The sequence below is a fragment of the Ictalurus furcatus genome, chromosome 7 (genome assembly GCF_023375685.1).
Source record: "Ictalurus furcatus strain D&B chromosome 7, Billie_1.0, whole genome shotgun sequence".
Classification (NCBI taxonomy): Eukaryota; Metazoa; Chordata; class Actinopteri; order Siluriformes; family Ictaluridae; genus Ictalurus; species Ictalurus furcatus.
Window position 1 is genome coordinate 22,063,591 of NC_071261.1, and position 27,985 is coordinate 22,091,575.

The 27,985-nt window shown below is 40.6% G+C and overlaps 2 protein-coding genes across 3 annotated transcripts in view; one reads left to right on the plus strand and one right to left on the minus strand.

The window, feature by feature from the left end:
* pcxb (pyruvate carboxylase b) overlaps positions 1-27,985 on the plus strand; it is a 255,749-nt gene that overhangs the window by 153,649 nt on the left and 74,115 nt on the right. The gene's annotated exons all lie outside the window — the stretch shown is intronic.
* LOC128610145 (leucine-rich repeat and fibronectin type-III domain-containing protein 4) overlaps positions 976-27,985 on the minus strand; it is a 30,246-nt gene continuing 3,236 nt past the window's right edge. For both annotated transcript variants that reach the window (XM_053629258.1, XM_053629259.1), the window contains exons 3-4: positions 12,260-14,010; positions 976-3,600 (exon numbers count right to left, since the gene is read on the minus strand). In XM_053629258.1, coding sequence (XP_053485233.1) covers positions 2,427-3,600; positions 12,260-13,983 — 2,898 coding nt within the window. In that variant the 5' untranslated portion in view covers positions 13,984-14,010 and the 3' untranslated portion in view covers positions 976-2,426. The remainder of the gene's footprint in view (positions 3,601-12,259; positions 14,011-27,985) is intronic.

A 27,985-nucleotide genomic window follows, 5' to 3' on the forward strand; every position in this document is an offset into this window, starting at 1 on the left:
CTGCTCACATGCACATCTAAAATTGGTTTGTTGTACATTTAGAAAATTCAACTAAAATAAGCAAGACATTTCAAAAATCTGTAACTGGAATGAGTCTATGAGTCAGCCTAAGGAAAATTGTAGTGCAAATATTGCACATACTGTATATTGTATTCCATTATTTATTTGTCTTGGGTAAATATTCAATTCAATTCAATTCAATTTATTTGTATAGCACTTCTTACAACTGACATTGTCACAACGCAGTTTTACAGAAATATATAAATTTCCAGTCTAAATTTTAAATTGATCAGTTTGTCCCTAATGAGCAAGCCAGAGGCAATGGCGATGGTGGCAAGGAAAAACTCCCTGAGATGATATGCGGAAGAAACCTTGAGAGGAGGGTGAATATAGCTGCTTGCATGATGTGTGTGCATGTGTTAGGTTCCCAGTAATGCTATAAGTAAACACAGCAGGCAGAAGAGAACACAGCATTCATTTACTAACACACTAACACACACGACACGCACATCTCCCCCGTGTTTTACTCACCTGAACCATGCTTAAATATGCTTTATTGGCAATGTAATACATTCCCAATAAAAATAGCCCTTACACAGGCACTATAGATCCACTGCTCTCTTTCTATCCCTTTATCTCACTCTCTCTCTCTCTCTCTATTTCTCTTACACTTTGCCTTGTCTCTGTCCTCTGCCCTGTCGCTCACATCAGCAGTCTCCCAGATGCTCGTGTCCTTGTTTTCAGCCTTTCAGTCCACTGCTCTCTCTGTCTCACTCTGTCTCACTCTGTCACTCTGTAGATGATTACGTCTGAGAGCCTGTATGTGAGCGTGTGTTAGAGAGAGGGGCCATTTTTCATTCTATATAGATAATTGCACAGACACCAGGGTTATCAGCCAAGAGTGAACAATATATTAGGAAGCTATCGAAATGGAAGGAGCATGAAGCACGTGCACACACACACACACACACACACACACACACACACACACACACACACACATAGATGTGACAGTACAATACTCAACTCCCTCCATTTTCCTATTCTTCCCAGAATGACATTAATTACACAATTAAAATGAAAACCCGTGAACTTATTTTTCTGTTTTATTTCATCATTTAGAATATCAAGTCAAGGTAACAATATTTACTTTGGCAAAATGGAAATCAAACAAAAACATTATCATCAGGATGGTTATTATTATCATTGAACTCGCTAATTTTGTCCGTTTTTTTTCATCTAAGCTCAATGATAATTACAATCATATTGATAACTAAGAGTCATGAAAGATTGTTGCAACAAAACTGTATTTTTCTTTTTAGCTCTATTATCACTCGTGAAAATTAGTAACAAAACAGACTTTCAAGGGATTTATACTCTCTTTGTTTCTTGCGCTCAGTTCTTTTTGTTTTTAATCTCTCGACATGGTCTTAATGACACCTTATAATATTTTAATGACCCTGTCCACAGTAACGGATCAATATCAGTTCGTCAGACCACAGTCTGCATGATTATAGTTAAATGGAGCATCACAGAAGTAAACAAAAGGAGTCTTCTTCCTTTTCCATATACACACTGACTGCTCCATATGCTCACTCACACACACACACACACACAGACATACACAAACCGTAACTGATCCCATTCATCCTCAGTCAATGGCCATTTATTTGTCTATGCGCTAAATCTGTCCCCAATCATTTCATCATCATTCCGGTGCTGCATTTCACGCCCATGCTTCTTTGTGTTGCTCCCAGGTTGCTGCAAAGGCTCTCTCTCTCTCTCTCTCTCTCTCTCTCTCTCTCTCTCTCTCTCTCTCTCTCTATCTATCTATCTGCGGATCATATCCGATTGATTGGGCATGACTCGGCATTTCCAGCTGCGCCTCTGCTTCCGTAATCCCAGTGACAGGATAGCTAATTGATCATTGCTCAAATGCCATCAGTCTGTCTCTTGGCCTGGGTGCATTAGAAGTTTTGTTTTTTTTTTGTTGTTTTTTTGAAAATAGGCCAAATACCTGGCCTTTATTTAGCTCCTCTGTTCACACTTTATAGGCTCATTGGAGCAATTGAATTTCTGTGTTGGTTCAGAATCCACTTAGACACCAGTCCCGCAGGATATGCACCAATATGTTCTCTCTTTTTTAGTCCATTTGACATTAGCCTGATTCTTGACTCTGCTCTCCTTTTTCCTCCTACTTCCCTCCTTGTACCTTTTTATGTCTGTTCCTTTTTTCTACCATGACATCTTTTCTCCACCTCTAATCTCTCCACTCAACCTTTCCCTCAGCCTGTCTCCCACTCCTACGTATCACACCTCACGTTGCACTCTTTAATGCTCCCTCTTTCATCTATGTCTGTCCACAGTCACCCCTCTCGTTTTATAAGGTCTTTTCAGTTCTTGCTTTGACGTGCAGCCCTTACTGTCTACACCACACTTTCTTCCAGTTCTTCTCCTTTATCTTTTGCCTTTACTTTCTCTTTACCTTTGTCTCTACTTTGCTCTGTATGTGTTCTGCTTGAAGGCATAGTGTTGGATTTGTAGGCGCGGATGGCGCCACGTGTATGTCTCACATGGAAATCCCCGCTGCCGCTGCTGGTGGTGGAGATGCTGTTCGTGGAGGCGCACTGGGCTAGCATGCCATGTAGTGACTGGCTCCGTTTGCTCCAGATGACACTCAGACGCTTGGCGTAACCATAGCAGGTTGTGGCCGCCATGTTGCCCATGTCAAACGAGGAGCTACGTCTATGCCGTGCAACACTTAGGCCTGAGCTCTGATAGGCTGTCTCTGAGTTACATCCGCTGTTTCTGCCTCCTCGGCCGACTATAACAGACCCACCTGTGCTGAACCTCCGATCATTGTGAGATGGGGGGACAAGGCTAAAGCTAGCCTGTTTCTCTATGTCCCTGTTTGTGGAATGGAGTTTAGAAAGTCCTGCCTCTGGCTGATGTGACTGACGTGGCAGTGTAGATGGGGCCGGCTTCTTGAGGGTGTAGTACATTGGCATTCGTTCAGTTTCTGGGGTATAAGGTGGAAGTGCCTTCTGTGATTCTACCCCTGCCTTTAGCTGCTCCAGATTCACTTTCGGCTTAGGCAGTGTTTGGGGTTTCAGATTGGGAGATGATGACTTCGATGATGACTCTGCCCCTCCTACTGCACCTCTTTGTTTTTGAGGCAGCCCATTAGGTAAGACCACCATCATTACCTCCCCACTGCTATTTCTCTGTGAAAAAACATTGGCTGCTTTCCCTCGGGTTGACGAGTCTGATCCTGAGCATCCAACCTCTCCACTAGCGCCATGATGATTGTTATGGTTACTGCAGACCCGGTGACGCACCATAAGCGCCACTGTAAACACCAGTAGTGTAACCACGACTACTCCTCCCACCAGGATGGTCAAGGTTCCACCCAGAAAGTGGGCCTGGAGTGAACGGCAGTCTGGGTAATTATCCTTGGTGCTGAACTGTGCACATCCAAGAACCTTTGTGGCAGCCATTGAGGTGACCGTGTCATCAAAAATGGCCAAAACACACAGGTTATAATCTGCTCCAGAGACCAGATTCTTCAGGAGGAAGCTGTTACTCGTAGAGGGCAGGATTCTGAAAAAGAGAAAGTGATAAAAGAGTGAATTAGTGTTGGGATGCAGCAAAGTGACAGGCCGGCAAAGAAAAGATGTCTGAAATGGGGAAGGAGTAAGACTGGAAGGTGAATAGGTGCTCAGTAGAGAGAAACTGATTTAATCAAGTGGTAACCTACAATAGAATTATGAAAAGAAAGCACGAGTGTTAATGTGTAATAATTTAGCTGCTATCAGTGGGGACTGCTTAGGAGAATAGAACACCACAAGTGAGCCATACCAGAAGAAGAGTGATTACTGTACGTGAATGACCTGTAATAGAGAGACATGGAGAGGGAAGTAGGCAGGGGGTGGGTATAAGCCTTAGCAAAATATTGTACTACAACAAGAAAAAAGTAAGCCATGAATGAGCACTCAGAGGAGTGTGAATGTGTTGATTCTCTTTTTGTTCACCTTAATGCTCCACTTTCCACTTTTTTTAAATGCACAGAGCATTGTGCCATTGTCACACAAATGCATAACTAGAATAATGGGTATGTGCAAGTGCTGGGAAAAACACATCCCTACAATTGTACACTTCTACCTTTGACAACCCCCTCACCATGCCTCCCACACAGTTCTTTCTCCCTCCTTGTTCCTGCATTGCCTAGATCACTGAATTATTGTTTCTCTTCTAATTTCACCCATGCTTCCTTGCTGTGCTTATACCCTCTCTCTCAGACTAGATGACCTTTCTGCCTTGTTCATGCTCTCCAGCTCATATGGTCTAATTTCTATGTATGCCTTCCTCTCCATAACCATGACTAATTTCCCATCTTCTAATTGTACACCAGCACCAGTGCTTCATTATTGACCCCCCCCCCCCACCCCCACCCCCACACACTTTCCATTTCCTTCCTATTCTTTCTGTAACCCTGTTTCGCTTCCATTTTCTTTTCTTCCTGTCTTATTCATTCTCTTTCTCTCTCTGCCCAAGTAACTCGGCCATTGAGGGTGGATTCTATTAAGCATGGTTCAGCTGTAAATTATGAGTTACTGGCCAAGGTCATCCAGCCTGTGCTCTAATATTTTTATATTTATGAATTCTCTGAGTCAATCTGCCCTTGTTTTGTTGTTGCAGTCTATGGAACAAATGCAAGAAATATTATTAAATATAAATGTTCTCTCGGGTAATATCAATACGGTGATCTTACTGACATGTGCGTTAAAAGCTATTGACGAGTGTTTTTTTATTAAAACCTGTTTGACATATGGATGAATTTCAGTAATACACAAGTGGTCTAAAAAGATATGTATTGCATTTAGTGTGTATGCACCTTTTTCCTGACATCAAAATTTTCAAATGATTCAGGTGTAGTTAGTCTTAGTTATGTTTTTTTTTAATAACATGAAATGGATGGTGGTTGCATACTGATTCATTTTTCAAAAGCTTGGTTGAATCTTTACTAGTACCCCATTTTGTAAAGCTTGCTGTACAGTAGATGATATGAGGCTATGACCGGAGGTTAGCTTATCTGGAAAATCAGTATTCCATATACTATATTGGTATTTCCAAACAAATTCAAGAAATTTGTTGGTAGAAAAATTAATACTTCATACTCGCAGTAAGTATGTACAGTCAGTTACACACTACACCCGTACCTAATCACACACAACTGACTGTACATACTTACTGCAAGTATGAGGTATTAACTTTTCTATCAACAAATGTCTTAAATTTTATATATATATATATTAATGTCTAAACCGCTGGCAACAAAAGTGAGTACACCTCTAAGTGGAAATGTCGAAATTGGGCCCAAAGTGTCAATATCTTGTGTGGCACCATTATTTTCCAGCACTGCCTTAACCCTCTTGGGCATGGAGTTCACCAGAGCTTCACAGGTTGCCACTGAGTCCTCTTCCACTCCTCCATGATGACATCACGGAGCTGGTGGATGTTAGAGACCTTGTGCTCCTCCACCTTCCATTTGAGGATGCCCCACAAATGCTCAATAGGGTTTAGGTCTGGAGTCATGCTTGGCCAGTCCTTTAGCAGGGCAGTGGTCATCTTGGAGGTGTGTTTGGGGTTGTTATCATGCTGGAATACTGCCCTGCGGCCCAGTCACCGAAGGGAGGGGATCGTGCTCTGCTTCAGTATGTCACAGTACATGTTAGCATTCATGGTTCCCTCAATGAACTGTAGCTCTCCAGTGCCAGCAGCTCTCATGCAGCCCCAGACCATGACACTCCCACCACCATGCTTGACTGTAGGCAAAACAAACTTGTCTTTGTACTCCTCACCTGGTTGCCGCCACACACGCTTGACACCATCTGAACCAAATGTTTATCTTGGTCTCATCAGACCACAGGGCATGGTTCCAGTAATCCATGTCCTTAGTCTGCTTGTTTTCAGCAAACTGTTTGCGGGCTTTTTTAGAAGAGGCTTCCTTCTGGGACGACAGCCATACAGACCAATTTGATGCAGTGTGTGGCGTATGGTCTGAGCACTGATAGGCTAACCCCCCACCCCTTCAACCTCTGCAGCAATGTTGGCAGCACTCATATGTCTATTTCCCAAACACAACCTCTGGATATGACGCTGAGCACGTGCACTCAACTTCTTTGGTCGACCATGGCGAGGCCTGTTCTGAGTGGAACCTGTCCTGTTAAGCCGCTGTATGGTCTTGGCCACCGTGCTGCAGCTCAGTGTCAGGGTCTTGGCAATCTTCTTATAGCCTTGGCCATCTTTATGTAGAGCAACAATTTTTTTTTTCAGATCCTCAGAGAGTTCTGTGCCATGTTGAACTTCCAGTGACCAGTATGAGGGAGTGTGAGAGCAATGACACCAAATTTAACACACCTGCTCCCCATTCACACCTGAGACCTTGTAACACTAACAAGTCACATGACACAGGGGAGAGAAAATGGCTAATTGGGCCCAATTTGGACATTTTCACTTAGGGGTGTACTCACTTTTGTTGCCAGCGGTTTAGACATTAATGGCTGTGTGTTGAATTATTTTGAGGGGACAGCAAATTTACACTTTTATACAAGCTGTACACTCACTACTTTACATTGTAGCAAAGTGTCATTTCTTCAGTGTTGTCACATGAAAAGATATAATCAAATATTTACAAAAATGTGAGGTGTGTACTCAATTTTGTGAGATACTGTATATATATATATATATATATATATATATATATATATATATATATATATATATATATATATATATATACACACACACATATACAGTCATGGCCAAAAGTCTGCAATCTCCAACAATTTCATGCGATTTTTTGCAGTTAATTAGGTTTAGCTCTGTTTGGGCTAGCTATTGGGCTATTTTGTGTCCATTTGTGCTTCTTTCACCAAATATTGCATGGTAGTCGTGGCATCTGTTGTGAAAGTTGTGAAGTTGTGTTTTTTTAAATAATAATTTATAGTTTTTCGCTGTAACAAAACTTGTAAGGTGAGTTGGTCTCTTGTGATTTCTTTTTATTTTACTGATCTTGCAATTTGATATGCTGTTGTAATTTTATTACACAGTCACAGTCAAAAGAGCAACTGAACTTAAGTAGTTTCAAGTCACGATGCTGCAGTGGATGACCGAGGGCAACCACACAGCAGATGGACTATGCAATATTAAAAGCTGTGAAGTGTTCTCCAAAAGCATCAGCTATCGTTGTTTGATCAAGATTGCCTGGATCTACTACAAAACGTCCAAGTTCCAGAACAATACGCCGGAGGTTATTCGATGCAGGTCTGAAATCGTATCGGCCAGCACGGAAACCAAAACCTTCTGCAAAGAACATCAAAGATCGTCTGGTTTTCTGTCGCAAATACAAACATTGGAGCCCAGAACAGTGGGAGCGTGTAATGTTTTTTGACGAAAGCACGTTTACTCAGTTCTACAGTTTTTGGCGGCACGTGAGAAGGCCACCAAAGCAAAGACATAACCCGAAGTACGTTATACCAACAGTGAAACAGGCACCGAAAGTTATGATTTGGGGAGCAGTATCCAGTTCTGGGCGTGCAGAACTGTGGATTATGCCAAAGAACACAACAATTAACAGAACAGTGTATCTGAACGTATTGAAAGAGAAGCTGCCAAATTTAATCAACATTCACAATATCAGCCACTTCCAACAGGATGGTGCACCATGTCATGGCACAAAGGCTGTCAAATCCTGGTTAACCAAGAACCACATTCCGCTGTTGGAACCATGGCCAGGAAGTAGTCCAGACTTGAACATCATCGAGAATGTATGAACAGTAATGAAGCAGAAGGTGTCTTAGTGCAATCCAAGTTCTAAAGCCGACTTGATCAAGTGTATCAAAGAAGTCTGGGTGCATGAGATAACGCCGGACTTTTGCAAGAAACTAGCTAGGTCGATGCCTCGGCTCATTGAGACGGTTATAAGAAACAAGGGGTTTCACTGCAAGTACTAAGAACTGACAACGGTATGTGAATAATGCATTAAACAAGCAATAAATAATATTTACTGGATTTTGTTGTTGTTGTTGGCATGCTCTACAGCTGTTTTTATGAACAAATGTATAGTGATCGCAAACTTTTGGCCATGACTGTATGTATGGATGTATATATATATATATATATATATATATATATATATATATATATATAGTGTGTGCGTGTGTGTGATTAAGGATGGGTGTACTATGAACATTACTCAACTTCCTTAATTTTCCATATTTTCACATGATATCATTTAATGTTGTGATTTAAAGCTAACCAGTGCTTCACTGCATTTTCTATTTAGTATTTGTATTCAGTATTTTCTGTATGTCTTCAATAATTTGCATATGGTACTTTGACCAGTAACTCATACAAACTCAGATGTGATAGCCTCATACATTTTATATTGATGACCACAAAACTCATACATAAATACAGTACATACTTAAATCTACTGCACAATGATCTGTGTGTCATTTCAATTGCTGACAGGCAGATAAAAAATAAAAATAAAAATAAAAAAGACTAAAGAAATACACATTTACATATATTATTTAATCCGGCAGGAGCACAAAAGCAAATTGAAAACGGGAAACGAGATAAAGACTGCTAGGACTAATTGAATTGCAAGGCAAAATTCACTGACAAGTGAATGCATTAGAGTCTTAGCAGGACAGCATAGCAGGGAATTGCAGTAGCTCAATCAGCGTTAGTCATATGACCCCCTCCAAATGACAGCCCAAACAGTGCACAAAGATTTGCTTTAGTTTAATATGCTACAGTCATCATCATAGCCCAAAAGGTTGATGTTCCATCTGTGAGGTGCATCATTCTTAAGTGGGCATGTCATGCTTGTGCAGCTGTTGTGAATGGCAGTTATATTATATTAGTAGCCTATATCAGGAAACTACAGTAAAAAAGGAATTGTTGTAGGTGGGTGGGGCAGTATCACATTTCCTGTCCTGCCTGTAAAATAAAGTTTTTGCTGTTTTTAAATATTTATATACATACTATATGCAATAAAGATCTGAGAGAATATTAATGCAGATGTAGATAGAGATGGGTATGGGTGAAAAGATGTTGCCCGTTTCAAAGTGGTTAATCAGTGTTAGCAGCAAAGGCTGACAGTTATAGTCAAGCAGATGTACCTTAGACATACTGACTAACTTGAAAACACTGACAGTTGATTTATACTATATGAGCCATATTCATAGTTGGCAGCCTAAACCACATCAATATTTATGCAGAGAGAGAAGCACCTGATTAAAACATTTTTTTGGGATCCCCACTCAGATTATGGATGAACTACCTGTGTGTAGTTCATGGCTCCAAGGTTGCCTTAAAACACAAGTATTTGCATCTGTTTGTTTATTTATTTATTTATTTATTTATTTTTAAATCAGGGATAGAAAAAGCTGACTGAAGACAGAATTTTTTTATTTATTTTTTTTTGCTGTCAAGTCTAATATGTTGTAACATGAAAGCAACAGGCAATCTGAAAAAAAGGTCAATTTGATTATACAGGAATGGCAAGATGGCAAGCACTGAAATGAACATCTAATAGGATGTAGAATATACAGTACAGTATATTGCTAATATATTGTTACATGAATAATCCTAGTTGTATTTAGGCTATCACATAAATCACCGCAAATTAGTTTCATGTAACAATATGGCTTCTACCCTCATTATTTGGCAGCTTTAGTTACTCATGTTATTCAACTCAAAGTTACTCTTGCACACAACTAAATGTAGCCATGAGATACTAAATCAAGGTTAAATTATGTTTTGAATTGTTAAATGTTCATTGAATGTGCTCTGCTGTGAAAAACGTTTTTGAAGGATGAGTTGACTGAATACTTATAGCTTACTTTAATTTAATTAATAATTTTATCCATAAAATATATGAATGAATAGTGTCATATTTATGTTTTGAATATTGGCCTTAGATGGAATTCTATAGTTTTTTCGTGTCTGCCATTTCAGAGTGACATATAGTGATTACATCAAATTGTCGTATGATGGCTCTGGACTGCTGATAAATAATGCAGTAACTCTCCCATAATTTCTGAACAGAGGTCTGAATAACAATGTGAACAATTTCAGTATTCTCACTGCATGTGCTTAAGTCAACTCTAAATACGGCCTCTTAATAGTAAATACAGATATATTTTGTATATATTTTTAAAAATAGGTTTCTGGAACTCGAATGCACCACTCATGGCTGTGTGTTTCAGGAGAAGATCCTGATCTTTTCTTCCAGTGCCTCTCAATGTTGTGTGTGTGTGTATATATATATATAACCATGCAAATTTAGATTTAGTGTAGTCACAAAAACCCTTCCACACAGACACAAGCCCTTGCTCTTACTGCAATAAAACAGACATGGAAGTGTCGCTGAGCTGGTGACACAGAAACAGGCAATTATGAGGACCCTAGAGAAGAATAGAAAAGAAATAGACCAGAGCATAATGTATTAAGCGAGGTGTGGGTGCGGCTTTTCCACTCACTCATACTTTACTCCTTGAACATCAGTATGCTCCACTAGTCTAAATAGTGTCTTCATATGTCCAAGCCATCTGTCCCCTCCCTCCCACTCCATTCTACAGCCATCTCTCACAGAATATAGAAAAGACACCATGAACACAGCAAGGGGAGGATCGGAGACATGGCTAGTCAGTTTAGATGTGTCCAAATATCCCCATTTTATGTGACTTAATACTCATTATTTCTCAGCATTGGCCATCAAACTCTCAGCACCTCTGTTTCTGCCTCTCCATCCCTCACTATCCCTCCTTCCCTTGTTCTCTCTCATCCCTCACTTTACTTACAGTGTCTGCAGTAGTCACCTCTAATGGTTCCTGCTGCCCCTCCCAGTGAAAGACGATCAGGTTGAGTGTGGGTGTCATCTCTCATTGATAATGTGTGCTGTGATAAGCTGATAAGCTGAGAGATATATTGAACATTTTCTGAAAATGTCTAAGAGCAGCTAGGCTGAATCTATTGCTGGAGCCTTCAGCAAGACAAATCATACCAGAATAGAATAGTGCTTCAGCCTCAAGTTTAACATCTAGCTTAGAGCAGCCTGGAGATGACAGCAGGAATCAGACCAAACCACTTCAAATGCATTACTACACCATTACAGGAAGTGCTGTGATAGAACATACTACAGTGCAATGTTTTTGCTTTGAGGCTGCAGATTGTTCAAGGAACATTTGCTGCATCGTCAATAAAACATAGGCTACATTTACCTCACTATGGTCACACTAATGTGACCATAATGCCTATAAGGCACACAGACCTGTTTTTTAGAGCAGAGTGAACACAAAAATCTAGTTTTTAATTGGACTTGGGTCATTTTTATAGCTGATATTTGTTAATGCAACTGATCTACAGAAAGAACGTTCAGAACAGATTCCTTTTTTTTTTTTCTTCTTACACATCACCGCGCATGCAAATTGTGCTGTTGGTTTCTTTTCTTCACCCACACATCTCTCAGGACAAAGGTGCCAATATTAACTGAAAAAAAGTAAAAGGGATAAATTTGGCCTGCTTTGCTTTCTCACACTAATAATGAACAGCTGACAGCCAACATTAAATGCAAATCATCATTGTAATGTACTGCTAATTTCTTTAATTACTACTGCATGCTCACCATAGTGCTGCTGCAGATATATCTACTGCTGCTATTCTATCAATAGTTTACAGTTCACAGACCATGTTGTGTGTATTTATTGTCCTACACTCGTCACACATGAATGTGTATTTGCACTTTATTTAGTCATGCAATTATCAAGTCACACATGTGACTGACTGTTTGCAAGGTTTGTTTCAAGGTCTGTTTTAAGCGAGATAAGAGTCACATACAAACATGAAAGTGAGCCATCAAGGCCGAAAGATTGCACCTGAGCAAATGATTAGAATTGACTAATAAGGCTACTACCATGAGTGACACATTTTTACTCATAAAGATGTAATATTTCTTTCCCTTTTATGGAGTTCATTCATTTGATCTTTTGTATAATGTTATCAACTTGAATGAGGCAGTAATAGTAATGAATAACTGTCTAAATATAGTGCTACTCAACATGATCTTTCACAATTAAATCTTCATTTCTGATGTCCAAGATAAAATCTACGTCAGGAGTGTATTAGCTACAGTACAAGCACATCCTGTACTTGGTTGTAATTGTAAAACTTTGTGGGTTTTACTCACCGGTACACCAGAGTTTCATCTGCGGTGCAGTTGTACTGTATCTGGTACATCCAAACCAAGTATGCCCCTGAAAGTCGTCCTATATCCCACCGAACCTGTGCTGAGGTGGAGGTCACCCCCTGTACCTCCACAAACTGGTCCTCTCCTCCTTCACTCCCTCCATCCTCTGCCTCTACTTCTTCTCTACCTTCCTGTGGGTCTGTGTTAGTGTCCTGGCTGGGGGTCTGCCCATTGGATGTTTTTCCTCTGGTAATATCTGATGACCCTGGGTCACGGGCTAAAGACACTGTCCCATTCCCTCGGTGAGGAAGAGGGATGACCTTAAGGTCGATAATCGCAGTGGCCTCACCTGCAGCGTTGATTGCAATACAGGTGTAAGCACCATCATCACGGGCCACAGTCACTAGGAATTCAAGTGTCCCATTACGGAATGAGGTGGTACGACTAGAGTTAGCAATAATCCGATCATCAGGTGAGACCCAGTGCACCACTGGTTCAGGGTCTCCAATAGCTCGGCATTTGAGTGTTGCCTTTTGCCCCTCTAAGACCCAGAGTTTGTGTGTATGACGAGTAATAAGTGGAGGCTCACAGGTAAATTCCTCCTCAGGTATTGACCAAAAGTAGCGTCCTGCCAGGTGAATCGGAGTAGCGCAAGTCTCCATATCATCACTCCGAATCAATCTCCGTAACCAAAGCAGCTCACAGTTACAGTGCAATGGGTTTCCTCCAAAGTTCAAACTGATTACTGAGTTGTAGGGTGTAGGGCTGATTACTCCTGTCTGGGACCTGGCAAACAGGGGGTCAGGTGGTAGAGTCTGAAGGCGATTGGAAGTCATGTCTAACCGAGCAAGTTTGTAGAGCTCACCAAAGGAACCTTCTTCAATCTGGTCAATGAGGTTGTGATCGAGATTGAGCGTATGTAAGCTGGCCATGTTCTGGATCGCTTCCCATGGTGCTTTGTGCAGATTATTGTAAGACAGATCCAGGTCTTCCAATGTGAGAAGAAAATCATCAAAGGCATCATAAGAAATGTTTATAAGCTGGTTGTTGTTTAGAATGAGGTGCTGCAGGTTCAGCATACCCGCCAAGTCTCTCGGACCCAGAGCAGTCAGTCGATTTCCATCCAAGTGCAATGAGCGGAGACTTTCGAGGTCTGCAAATGCCAGTGGTTTGATGTAGCTGATGGTGTTTCGTGACAGTGTTAAATCTACCAATCCGGTCATGTTGACAAAGTCTGTGCCACCCACTTCTCTAATGAAGTTGTCAGCAAGACGAAGCTCAACGGTCCTGCGGTCGATGTTTGGTGGAACAAAGAGGAGGCCCTTGTCCGCACAGAGTGTGCTCAGTGACTCTGAAAGGTTCCGGCACACGCAGTGAAAAGGGCATGAAGAAACTACGCCCCAAGTTTCCCCTGCCAGCGCACCAGGAATCCGTCCAATCAAAGCAGGTAGCAAGCAGGCACATGTGACCAGTGTCAGCCAATGGAGCAAGGGTAGAGGTGGGCTTGGGGATGGTATGGATTGGGCCAGAAAACCACAGGTGTATTTTGGACACAGAGGTGTATCTGATGGTAAGAGTTTGTGTGATGGCTTAAGGATGGATGAGTAAGAATTTGTTGATCGATGAAAGGGGAGAGAAGAGGAGGAGGGTGTTTTACTTGGATGATGATGTAAAATGAGGGATGGGTATGATTTTTTAGATTGATGGGGTGGGGAGGCTTGCATGGTAGAAGGGGGGGTTAATCCACAGACCTAGAGAAAAACAGAAAGAAAAGTATTTATCCACCAGATCCTAGATTTGTCCCCTTATGTAACATAAGCTACTAGAAATGGCAGTCTTTATTTTTCTTACTAGAGCTCTAATACAATATGTGTGATCATGCATGTTTGTCATTTGTTTCACGCTGTGTACAATCCTTGCTGCAGTGCAGAAAAGTACTTATATACATTAAGTTCTCAATATGTGGTTTATAGTGCATGAAATTTCGGCATAGCACAAAGTCATCAGTAGCTATATTTGAAACATGAACCCCTTCTGAAATATACAAATATTGTTGGTGACAAAAGTGACTTAACCACAACCCCGGAACCCAGACAAACAATGCAACCTGCCCCTGCAGTGCCCAATCCTCTCTCCACCACTGAACCACTGAGGTATCACTGTACCACAGATCCATACACCAAATATCTCTTTGCAGTTGTATAAACCCTACTTGACAACTGAGGGGATCTTCTCATGAAATCTTTTCACTGAGCTTATCTTTATGCCTTGTAAGGATTTGAAAATATGGCCTTATGGCTATGGCTATGAGTTGCAGTACTTTACTGTTTTTGCCTACAGAAAGACTTTGAGTCTGTAAGTGAAGACTAAGAAGATTGTGTATGCTGTTCTTTCTAATATAGGTTTGCCGCTCACATCCAAAACCCATAATACAGTTTAGCTAAAGCAATTTCAATATGAACCCTCTGTAATGTGCTCTGAGTCATGGAGGCAAGATCCTTCCAAGATGAAAGAGGCAACTCACAACAAAATATGTTGACCATTGTATGCTGCTTTAACACATTTAGCTAATTCTGTCATTCATTATCACTTAATGCTTACCGTGTGCAATGAAGTAGGCACTGTTAAGAAAGCAGCAAACAAAAACAAAGTGTCTTTGCCGAGAGATCTTGATATATATATATATATATATATATATATATATATATATATATATATATATATATATATATATATATATATAACACAATGCTACTGTTCTGCAGTAAACAAATTTGGTAATATTACATTGTTATTGTATTTCAGATTTCAGTTTAATAGACTGTATGTTTCCACCACGATAGCAAGACTCATTAATAAGCCTATTGCCATATAAGATATTACTATAAGTACGTATTAATAGGCAAGGTTAGAGAGAAGGAAAAGGAAACAAGTATAAGCTGACCGTAGTGCCGCACACCCAGGTAGTTGCTTTGTCCGAACCCATCTATTTGTGTTATGCTTGATTTTGCATTGATACTGTGCCCTCTCAAGACTTTTCCCTCGTCTTCTATCTAATCTCTTTCACGCTATCACCGAATTGTTCCATACAATACACTGCTTATCGCACACAGCTTCTTCCTTCCATCTGCCTTTGGGGTAACGTGAAGCAATTTAACATTGCTTAAGACAACAAAACCCTCCCTTCTCTGCTCTTTCTCTCTTTTCTCTGCTCCCTCACTCTCCACTGTCTCTTGCTTTCATATTCTCTCTCTGTCTCTCACGCTCACACACACAACAATCTTCTCTTTCACTCTCTCTTGGCCTTTCTACCACTCTCCGAAGCTATAAGTCACCTGAGAAGTGATCAGCTAAAGCAACTTTTGTCCTCTTCATCCTTGGTGTATTGATCTGCACTGCCAGAATAAAAAAAGCACACCTCTTTTCACATCCTCGATTTTTTCCATCCTCTTCTGTCCTTTTCCTTAGTCATGTTCCCCCTATTTGTTTTTGTCGGATGTTAGGCATGAACCAGAGGGAAATAAGGTGTGGTAATCCCACTGGAATGAATAATTATATGCATTATATTATTTTGATTGGGAAATTCTAGCATTATCAGTTTGTTTGCTCTTAAGTACATTTTTGAGGTGTGTGTGTGTGTGTGTGTGTGTGTGTGCATTTTCAGCCAAGGTTTTAATGTCGTGTCAGTACATCTTTCTGCACTTAGGAATCCCCAGTCCAGTATTTGCCACCGTACACTTCCTTCTGTGTTGGAAATCACTGCATTGTACACTCAACTACCACCCCATGCCAACACACACACACACACACACACACACACACACACACACACACACACACTCTCTCAAACAAAACCATCCCTTAGCAGGCTCACGGTGTTCTCCAGCACAGCCAGTCGCAACACCATGTGACAGAAAGCTGTTTTGTGCAGTTCCACAGTGGGAAGAATATACTTGTATGACCTCTGTAGACTCATATAAACTGCAGTGATTTTGTGTACATGCTGTAGGGAACAAAAGCGACTCCTGGGTAAAGGCGAATACTGTGATGGAAAGTAAACGAGTGCCGTGCAAAACTGGTTGCTGCTTTTCAATTACAGTGCTATTTTACCGGCGTTTTCTGTAGTGCCCTGTGACTACTGTGGGCTAGCCGTCTCCTGTGCATTAAATCCTGCACACAAACACACACACACATACACAGCTTTAATCTTTCTCTTGGATGTTTAGCTATAAAGATAAAGAGCCAAATAAAGGGCATCACCATCAGGAGGTGTTTAAATGCCCTGACGCATTGACTGTCAGTCATTGAAAGATTTCAAGTGAAGTTTGAGTGTGTCGCACACTGATAGCATTAACTGGACCCTGTCAGTGCCAGTTTAACTGATATTTATGTTGATTTGGTGTTCAAGGTCAGTGGGAAAATGATTTTTCTGATTCTCATATGAGCTGAGTGAATCTTTGAAGGAGAATTGGGAAGAGCAAGCAACCAACTCGCATCTCATTTCTCAACCTCTGCTCAACTTCTGTAGCAGGTTGTATGTAAAGAATGAAAGGTCTAAGCTGACAGGGCAAAGCAGTTAAACAGATTGACAGTGATGTGAAAACAGTACTCAGGCTTGTAAATAGTGAGTGCAACAGTGTGCAGTGTGATATTAGGTGGCATAGAGAACGTTCCAAAATCAAAAGTTTATTCTGTTGAATACTGTGTATCAGTGCTCAAACAGTATATACACACAAGGTGACAAATTAAAGGAAAAATCAACCCCTCTCTCTCTCTCTCTCTCTCTCTCTCTCTCTCTCTCGCTCATGCTTGTCCCCTTTGAGAGATCCTGATGAAATGGTGAAGCAATTCTATTCTATTGGGAGTGGTCTCTGAGGACTGACTGAAGGCTGTAGCATATCATTTCAATCATTTTCATCCTCAAACCATTCAGTCACCGGATTTTAATCTAACTGAACTGGAGATTTTGGACCGATGTGTTAGAAAGCGTTCTCCATACCACCATCACCAACACAACAATTTAGGGAATATCTTTTGGAAGAATGATATTCATCCCTCTAGTACAATTCCAGAGACATGTACTGTAGAATCTCAGCCAAAATGTATTGAAGCTGTTTTGGTGGCTCGCGATGATGGCCCTCCATTTTACTATGACACTTTTATTTTTAGTTGTTCCAGTCATTTGTCTGTATTTATCTTTCTATGTATGAGAGTGTGATAAGGAGAGGCAAGGGAGTATGTAAGTCTTGTGGATATCTGCATTTAGATGACATGTATATACAAAAGAAAATCATCATCAAAAGTTGACTGTGTAAACAAAGGAAAACCAAAGTGAGGAAGGTGATAAAAGGTAGGAAGATCCATCCATCCATCCATCCATATTCCATACCGCTTATCCTACACAGGGTCACGGTAGAGCTTGGAGTTTATCCCAGGGAACTTGGAGCACAAGGCAGGAGACACCCTGGACAGGGTGCCAACCCATTGCAGGTCACAATCACACACATTCACACACTATGGACAATTTGGAAATGCCAGTCAACCTACAACACATGTCTTTGGGCTGGGGGAGGAAACCAGAATACACGGAGGATACCCCTGAAGCACAGGGAGTACATGCACACTCTGCACACACAATACAGAGGTGGGAATCGAAGTCCCAACTCTGGAGGTGAGAGGCAACATGCTAACCACTAAGCCATGACATGGGAAAATAATAACAACTATGTATGTAGAACCTCAATGTGCAGTTTGTTGGATTTTGTCCTTTTTCTGTAAAAGTGTCTGATTATAAAGCTGGTCATTTTCCTGATTTTGGCATCTACTATAGGGTGCTCCAATACTGTATGGGGTTATAGTTCAAAAGAGACAAATAGACTCAAATGGTTATCCAGAATGCTCTCTTTAAACCCCATGTGTATCCAAGATACTTCTCTTGACATTTGAGACATTACCAAGAGCAGAAAACTGGCTAAATGTGGCCATTTTCTTGTACAGTCCTCCTTTTAAAAGTTGCTGTGATTAGGGATTGTTCTACCTAGACCTCATTAGGTAAAAGTAACCCAGCCACCTTTCAGAAAGTTTGCAGTGCTTCACTGCACACTCTAGATCACCGGCCTTAGAACAAACTGACAACTTTCTGCAAAACAAGTTTTTTTTCTATAATAAGGTTAATTAAATTGCATTTACATTTATTCATTTGGTAGACACTTTTTGTCAAATGCGATTAATAAGTGAAGCAGAATTTAAAGCACGCACAGAGCTCTTAAAGGCGTTGACAGTACTGTAAGTGCTGGAAGTTTCTAAAATATAATTGACTGTAACAGTGAGCCAGATAGTTAGAGGAAGAATAGCGGGCTGGAGTAAGTGCTAGTTCTCAAGAGTGTTATAAGCAGTAGTGAAATTGCAAATTATACACTCTTTTGAACAAGCATAATTTGCAGCAAGGTGTCAAGTAATACATGGTACCACGAGCAGGACGGGTCATCAATCTCCTCAACAATTCAGTCACCTCTGATTACTCTTTAATTCTTTTTTTATTTCCTCTCATATTTAATTGTACCTAGAAATTCTTCATCTGTGAGAAGGAAAATTGAAATGATGGAAGGTCAGGTCAAGTACATTCAAATCATTAGTTAAGAAGCCACTTACGGTACTTGCTCAGGCAAGACTTTTTTCTGCCACCTCAAACTCAACTCCTTCATCGTTACTATAAAACTGATCTAACTCTAAGTTTTGGCTGTTATGCCAGCTCAGCTTTGCCCCTTACAGAAAAGTCACATGATTCATGCATGGTTTAAAGATATTTCACATGTGGGTTTCATTGGATTCAAGTGCATGTGGATCCATTTTTACATAGACTTTTTTACACATGACACATGCTTCATGTGTAGAGCACATTTCATCTGATTGTCTTTTCCATGAATAATTCTTTTTCTCATATGATCACACGATCATGTTCACATGATATCATGTGTGCTATTTCAGGATGGAGTGCATCTTTGCATGTTTGAAATGGGGAGGGCGTGGTGGCTTAGTAGTTAGAACCGGTGCCTCACACCTCCAGGGTTGGGGGTTCAAATCTTGCCTCTGCCCCGTGTGTGTGGAGTTTGCATGTTCTCTCTGCGCTTTGGGGGGTTACTCTGGTTTCCTCCCCAGTCCAAAGACATGTATTGTAGGCTGAATGGCATTTTTAAATTGTCAGTAGTGTGTGAATATGTGTGTGATTGTACCTTGCGATGGGTTGGCACCCCAGGGTGTCCAGGGTGTCCCCCACCTTGTGCCCCGAATTCCCTCAGACAGGCTCCAGGCTCCCTGCAACCCTGTGTAGGATAATCGGTACATATGTTGGATGGATGTCTGAAATGCAAGTTTGATATGGTCTGCACTTACAGTGAGGGAAAAAAGTATTTGATCCCCTGCTGATTTTGTACGTTTGCCCACTGACAAAGAAATGATCAGTCTATAATTTTAATGGTAGATTTATTTGAACAGTGAGAGACAGAATAACAACAAAAAAATCCAGAAAAACGCATGTCAAAAATTTTATAAATTCATTTGCATTTTAATGAGGGAAAAAAGTATTTGACCCCCTCTCAATCAGAAAGATTTCTGGCTCCCAGGTGTCTTTTATACAGGTAACGAGCTGAGATTAGGAGCACACTCTTAAAGGGAGTGCTCCTAATATCAGTTTGTTACCTGTATAAAAGACACCTGTCCACAGAAGCAATCAATCAGTCATATTCCAAACTCTCCACCATGGCCAAGACCAAAGAGCTCTCCAAGGATGTCAGGGACAAGACTGTAGACCTACACAAGTCTGGAATGGGCTACAAGACCATTGCCAAGCAGCTTGGTGAGAAGGGGACAACAGTTGGTGCGATTATTCGCAAATGGAAGAAGCACAAAAGAACTGTCAATCTCCCTCGGCCTGGGGCTCCATGCAAGATCTCACCTCGTGGAGTTGCATTGATCATGAGAACAGTGAGGAATCAGCCCAGAACTACACGGGAGGATCTTGTCAATGATCTCAAGGCAGCTGGGACCATAGTCACCAAGAAAACAATTGGTAACACACTACGCCGTGAAGGACTGAAATCCTGCAGCGCGCGCAAGGTCCGCTGCTCAAGAAAACACATATACATGCCCGTCTGAAGTTTGCCAATGAACATCTGAATGATTCTGAGGACAACTGGGTGAAAGCGTTGAGGTCAGATGAGACCAAAATGGAGCTCTTTGGCATCAACTCAGCTCGCTGTGTTTGGAGGAGGAGGAATGCTGCCTATGACCCCTGGAACACCATCCCCACCGTCAAACATGGAGGTGGAAACATTATGCTTTGGGGGTGTTTTTCTGCTAAGGGGACAGGACAACTTCACCGCATCAAAGGGACGATGGACGGGGCCATGTACCGTCAAATCTTGGGTGAAAACCTCCTTCCCTCAGACAGGGCATTGAAAATGGGTCGTGGATGGATATTCCAGCATGACAATGACCCAAAACACATGGCCAAGGCAACAAAGGAGTGGCTCAAGAAGAAGCACATTAAGGTCCTGGAGTGACCTAGGCAGTCTCCAGACCTTAATCCCATAGAAAATCTGTGGAGAGAGCTGAAGGTTCGAGTTGCCAAATGTCAGCCTCGAAACCTTAATGATTTGGAGAAGATCTGCAAAGAGGAGTGGGACAAAATCCCTCCTGAGATGTGTGCAAACCTGGTGGCCAACTACAAGAAACGTCTGACCTCTGTGATTGCCAACAAGGGTTTTTAAACCAAGTACTAAGTCATGTTTTGCAGAGGGGTCAAATACTTATTGCCCTCATTAAAATGCAAATCAATTTATAACATTTTTGATGTGCATTTTTCTGGATTTTTTTGTTGTTATTCTGTCTCTCACTGTTCAAATAAATCTACCATTAAAGTTATAGACGGATCATTTCTTTGTCAGTGGGTAAACATACAAAATCAGCAGGGGATCAAATACTTTTTTCCCTCACTGTATATAGCGCTTTTTTTAACCTTAGTTGTTCCAAAGCGCTTTACACTGTGTCTCATTCACACACACACTCACACACCAAGGGTAGCAGAGCTGCCATGCAAGGCGCTAACTTGCCATCAGGAGTAACTTGGGGTTCAGTGTCTTGCCCAAGGACACTTCGGCATGTGGAGTCATATGGGCCGGGAATCGAACTGCCAACCCTACGATTGGTGGACAACCCACTCTATCACCTGAGCCACAGCCATCATATCAGTTACTTCATCACATTAAGAACCTATGATCACATGTGAAAGGTATGTGATTTTTTTCCATAAGGGTGGATCTCAAAACTACTGGCCATGTGGATTTCCTAAAGGTCATGCATAATTAATCACAAGAATGCATCTGTTGTGAGCAATCCTCAGCTCTATTTTTACACATCTCTGTTCCACTCTTCCATCTCACTTCCAACTTCTCCATCTCTCGGTTTTACACACACACACACTGTGCTGCTGCAGATAAAACTCTGACACCTGTCATCCATCAATGCCTTTGTAATTTCATGAGAGAAGGATGGATGGAAAGAAGGTGACTAGTTAAAGGCACAGGAAGAAGGAGAGAGTGTATAAGGAAATGACAGACAGATAAAGAAAAAGGACACATAATGAGAAATGAGAAGGAGAGACAGACAGCAAAAGATGACTCATGAACATAACACCAAAAATGCCACAAAAAAAAAAAAAGCAAATCATGAGCATTTGTTTTTGAGCCAAAGGGGACAGAATAAAAAGAACTAGAGTGTGAATAAGAACTAAAGTGTGAATGTTTTCATATTTGGTAAATCACACACACACACAGAGAGAGAGAGAGAGAGAGAGAGAGAGAGAGAGAGAGAGTGGGGGGGGACCCTGAAGCCCTTAGGACATATTAAACACAATCAGACACAATCTAAATTTTAATTTAGTCTTAACTCAACACTCAACACAAACCATTTCTGCACCAGCTATACACCCTCACCAGAGCTGTCTTCTGATATTCTCCTGTTTCTCATTATCATCTCAAGACTTAGTACACTGATAATGACTGGAAAAAGTGCATGCTATCATTCAGCTTCTTTTTTTCCTGGTCCCTCTTTTATGTGAGCTGTGATCCAGCAGAATAATTATAATCCCACCTGAAGATTTGAACTGATTTTACGCTTGCACGAATCAAAGTCATCCAGCCATGCAATACTTATCCACTCTAATATGCACCATAAACTCTAATTAGCCAGTGCAATTAGGGCTAAAGGCAACAAAAAAGAGCAATAAAAGCCTTTCCTGTGCACTTAATGTGACATGAAATCAGGATTATACGACAATGCAGACTGTATTATGAGCAGTAATTGGTGTAATTTAGTCTACCACACACACACACACACACACACACACACACACACACACACACACACACACACACACAGTTTACTTGAAATAACGGCTCTTCAAATATCCAATAATAAACCCACAGGAATCCACACTGCCATAAATGCTTCGTTTGATTGGTTACTGGTGTGAAAAATTTAACCAAAAAATTGCAATTTGCTGTGTGTGAAGAGGAAAAGGTCAATTAGAGGAAAGCACTGCACTTACAGTGTACAGCAAATGACCTGTGAGCTTTGCTTTCTTGCGTTTATGTGAAAGAGAACAGCTCAAAACTCTACACATTGTGATTAATGAGTCTGCACTTACCATGTAGTTAGGTCCCAAACCTCCATTTGTTACTAACACACAGTCCCACAAGCCTTCATTCTGCTAAGTTGAAGGAACTACACACACACACACACACACACACACACACACACTATCAGTTAGAAGATTCAATCAGTTGTGTCAGTCACTTACTAGCATCGACCACTGGCAAGACACCAGGCTTGTTGTTGACAGTGTTTACGTCTGCTTAGAAGAAATCATAGTGTGTGTGTGTGTGTGTGTGTGTGTGTGTGTGTGTGTGTGTGTGTGTGTGTGTGTGTGTGTGTGTGTGTGTGTGTGTTCCATTTCTGGTTTAAAGGCAAAATATGCAGATCAGTAATTTTTATAGATGCCTTTGGAAGAACTTTCTATTTTGTGATGAATGATCACCAAAGATGTTAAATTACAGCATTAGCAACCTCACACTCATACACACTCATACACACTCATATACAATCATACACACTCATATACGATCATACACACTCATACATATAAACTGAAACTGTCGGAATTATTTAAAAAATGCATTCAAGTTTTGATGACTTACAAGATATTTGAACGTGTTCACTATAAACGAACACATGTCAGACATGGTGGCTTAGTGGTTAGCACATTGGCCTTGCCCTCCAGGGTTGGGGGTTTAAATCCCACTTCTGCCCTGTGTGTGAGGAGTTTGCATGTTCTCCCCTTGCTTCGAGAACAATGCACAAAATTGTCCAATGTGTGTGATTGCTGGATGGATAGATGGACCTACCTCTTATCACCTTCCTCACTTTGGTTTTCCTTTGTTTACACAGTCAACTTTAGATGATGAGGCTCCAGGCTCCCCTGCAACCTTGTGTAGGATAAGCGTTATGGAAAATGGATAGATGGATAATGTTACACTTAATGCTACTGCTAATGTACACTATGCGTTCATATCACATGGTGTTTACAGAGAGTGAAACTTAGGTTTCTTACTTAAGCAAAAGAAATCACAAAATGATGGTTTAATTTTGTTATAAACCTATTTTATTTTGTCAGAAGCAGTCTAATATTTTAGATTTAGTTTGATTTATTTGCTCACAGATTTTTTTTTTTAGCTAGATTTTGTAACCTAGTCAGTAAGTAGCTTCCTAGTCACTATACTGTATATGCTCCCTATCTAGGGTGTAACATAATGCCTTTTTAGTGCATATTACAAGTGTAACGGAATATGAATACATTATTCTGATTCAGATAATGACTCCTAAACGAATACAAATACAGGTACAACAATTAGGCAGAATATTCATAGAAATAACAGCGGTTTCTGATTTGAAGAATCATTGGCTCACAGAACTTAAAAAAGAACAAGGTCACATGATGCAAATGAGAAAAAGAGCTATCCGTTTATAGCATGACTGCCTTAATGAGCTCCACAATAAAACTAGATTTCTCTGTACAAATGAAATGAAACAAATGAAATCTGCTGAGTCGTGGATCCGTATAGTTCACGCAGAGCACACCCTGTGCACAGAGCTGCACATCTCTGCAGGGCTCTCCAAAAATATAATCATTTCATTCATTTTATTTTTAAATATTGCAAATTTTGTACAATCGTAGTGCATGCATTTCATCATTCTTAAATAATCTTTGGCTTTGAAATATAGTCAACTTGCTTATTGAGTCACATTAGACAGAAGATAGAAAGCTTTCCGGAAAGTTCCACAGGGCATTCCAGTTCAGGAGTTGATTAAAGTTATCTTCGGCAAATTGTTATTTATGATCTGTTCATGAAAAAATTTGCAGTAGCAGCAGCTACAAATGTTTTGTGTTTTCCAGTGTCTCTAGGGCATAGTGGTAGGGGTACGATTAAAAAAAATAAGTAAATAAAAATGCAGATTAATGGCAGTCCAAATACCAATGTGGATGCCCAATAAAGCACCATTTGAGATTCAGGCACAGAAAAACCAGAGAATCTAATAACTAAATGTTGGATATTGAACACAGGTCCTGTTAGGCTTTTGGTTGTTTTTTTTTTTTGTTTTTTTTTTCCAAAATCCATCCATTTTCTGTGCTGCTTATCCTACACATGCTCGCTGGGATCCTGGAGCCTATCCCAGGGAACTCGAACAGGGTGTCCGCTCATTGCATGGCACAATTGCACACACATTACCATGCCTATTCATACACTATGGACAATTGTGTTACAAATGGGAATCAAATCCCTAACCCTGGAGGCATGAGGTAGATCATTATAAGTAATATTATATTTAGGACACATAAATAACTTAATGAGACTAAAGAGCGATATATAGAATGCATGCATTTATTCAGCCCCACCTTCTTACATCAACGCTCATTTTAAATGTTTAAAAAACTTGTTTCAATTAAAATTAAGTGACAGAAGGTAAAATATTTTACATTAACGTATTAATGTAGAATATTAAACATTCTAATGCAGACTTTCAGTCTATGAATACGTAAATTATAAAATTTGAATAGTATTAGAGCAGTAAATTTTGTTCTGCCATGTCTAACACACACACACATACACCACAGGGAGAAGGAGTGCAGGGACAGCATTTGTATGCTGTATGAGCTCGGTGGGACAGCATCCAGGACAGTTAACGATGTGAAGCATTTGGCACCATCATGTAGGTTTGTAATAAATGCTGATTTTGGTGTCACACTTCCCTCCCTCTCTCCATCACGCTCTAACTCTCTATTTCTGTCCGAGTATATTTTTCACATGCCGTCTGGCCCCTTTTATCAAAACCTGCTGTTCGTGCACTGCTACATGCTAATTGCTAATTAACCCACATTCGGGCCAGGGGGAGGGGAGAGGTGGGAGAGCAGATATATAGCCGATCACTGCATGCCTTGTTAGGCACAGACAGACCGGATGACAGGGGAAGGCCGGTGGAGAGGAGGAGAGGACGAATCACAGGATCGTTCTTTTTGAGCGTGGGTGCTAATGGGAGTGGTGAGAAAGATGAGCTTGTTGGGGAAAAAAGAGGTGAGGGACATAAACGGATTCCTCTTCCCTAAGGGGACAGTCTGAGTGAGGGAGAGAAAGAGAGTCGTGTAGGCGGTTAAAAATACAGGGTGATGGCATTGATGTTGGCATGGCAACAGTGGGCACACTTACCAGCCCTAGTGCCACCTCCTCCCCTCATCTTTTTTAGAGAGAGAGAGAAAGAGAGAGAGAGAAAGAGAGAGAGAGAGAGAGAGAGAGAACGACAGGGAGAGAATCCTGTTGTGTGAAGTGTCCTTTATGTATGAATATGCATGGAGCAGATCGTGCTCCAGGACAAGTGGAGATGAAACCCTTCAGCCTGGTGTGTGTGTGTGGTACTGATAAATCTGCTAATGTCTGGGATTTTTTTCTCTCATTTTTATATAATCACCCCTGTAATGCTGGAATAGATCCTGCTGTGTGATTATAATAGAGAGAAACTGGCCTCCAAAAAAAAACAAAAAAAAACAAAAAAAACACAGAATGAAGCTTAATCTAAAAATGAGTATTTCTGCAAAGTCACATCTGTTTTTAATTTGACTTGTGTTTGTGCAGTTAAACCATCTGCACAAATCAAGCCATGCATGCAGTGGCATCTGTACGCACTATCACATGTGCAGCCAACTAGATCTGATTAAAAAGATGTCGAACTTTTGTGCTATTGTGTTTCATTTCATACAGATAAATCCATAAACATAGCTACAAATAGTAAACTGAGTGTCAACTAACCCTTGATAGTCAGTTTTACTGACTGTCAGAATCTTGCCAGTTGCAATCTCATGGCTGGTTACAGTATCTTGTATAGCTCCAACTTTAGAAAACCATTGCAACAATGATTCTTTTAGAGCAATACATACTAATAATTATATTTGAAATGTTTGCCATACCACTTTTAAGAGTTGTGCTTAAAGCAGTTAGTGGCATTCTGACTTAGTAGAAGTAGTGTGGTTAAGGCATTGGACCGCCAATACCGCCCAGGCATGGCCTCTCTTAACCCTCACCTCACCTGTATAAGGGTCAAATGTAATGTCTTATAATGTCTGTAATCATGTACCTCTTCATAAGGGTGTTTACCAAATGCAAACTAGGTCTCTTTGGAAAAATGCTATATAGCCAATCCTAGCCTTACTGACTCATCCAGTTATGTTGATAACATTTTAGCCTTAGATTTTAGCCACACTGTTCCCAAGTTGTTGCACGTGTATGTTTCTGTTGTTGCAATTTTTACTCCTATGTGTCAACAACAACAACAAAAACAGTCTCTATCAGTCAAAAGAGCTATTCCTGTAAGTCAGAAATTCAATGGGACAAAATCTCCCCATAAGAATAAAATCCACTTGTAATAAACCTTTTTTATTTATTTATTTATTTATTTATTTTTGCTTGCATTACGAATACATTATTCGGATTGAACAGATAATGCGTTGCAAATACAGATTTTATTTATTTTATTTTATTTTTAGAAATCTTACCAGAAAGATTCACAGAGTATCCGTTTGAGACTAAAGATTTGCAATAGCACTGGGATCCTGTGGAATGCGTTTGTTAGCTCACTGGACAAACAAATGCTGCATGATGTACAGTATTTACAGTGTTTATGGATGACTTGCTGACATTGCTAACATTTCTAAACCTGGGTTTTTCTAGTGTTTTTGAGTGTTTCAGAGGCATAATGCTAGTGTTCATATTGAATTTGACAAATTCTGGTTTAGGCCACACCTACATTGGGTTTAAATCCAAATACAGAGACGAATATTTGAAGCACTCAGCAGTTACAGATAGAGATACAGGAAGTGGCATTGCATCACACCCTTAATTTCTGCTAAAGTTTTTGCAAACCTGTTAGTGTCCCTTTACACTAAACCCAAAACCTCACACCAACAAACAGATGTTGCGATGTTGTGTTTCTGCACTTTGTCTTGCATGTACACTGACATCTTTGCACTGTGTGTATGTAGAAATTCTGTATGTGCAATTAGGTGTCTTTATTCTGTGTATAAAAAATGGCTTCCATCCATCCATCTATCCATCCATCCAT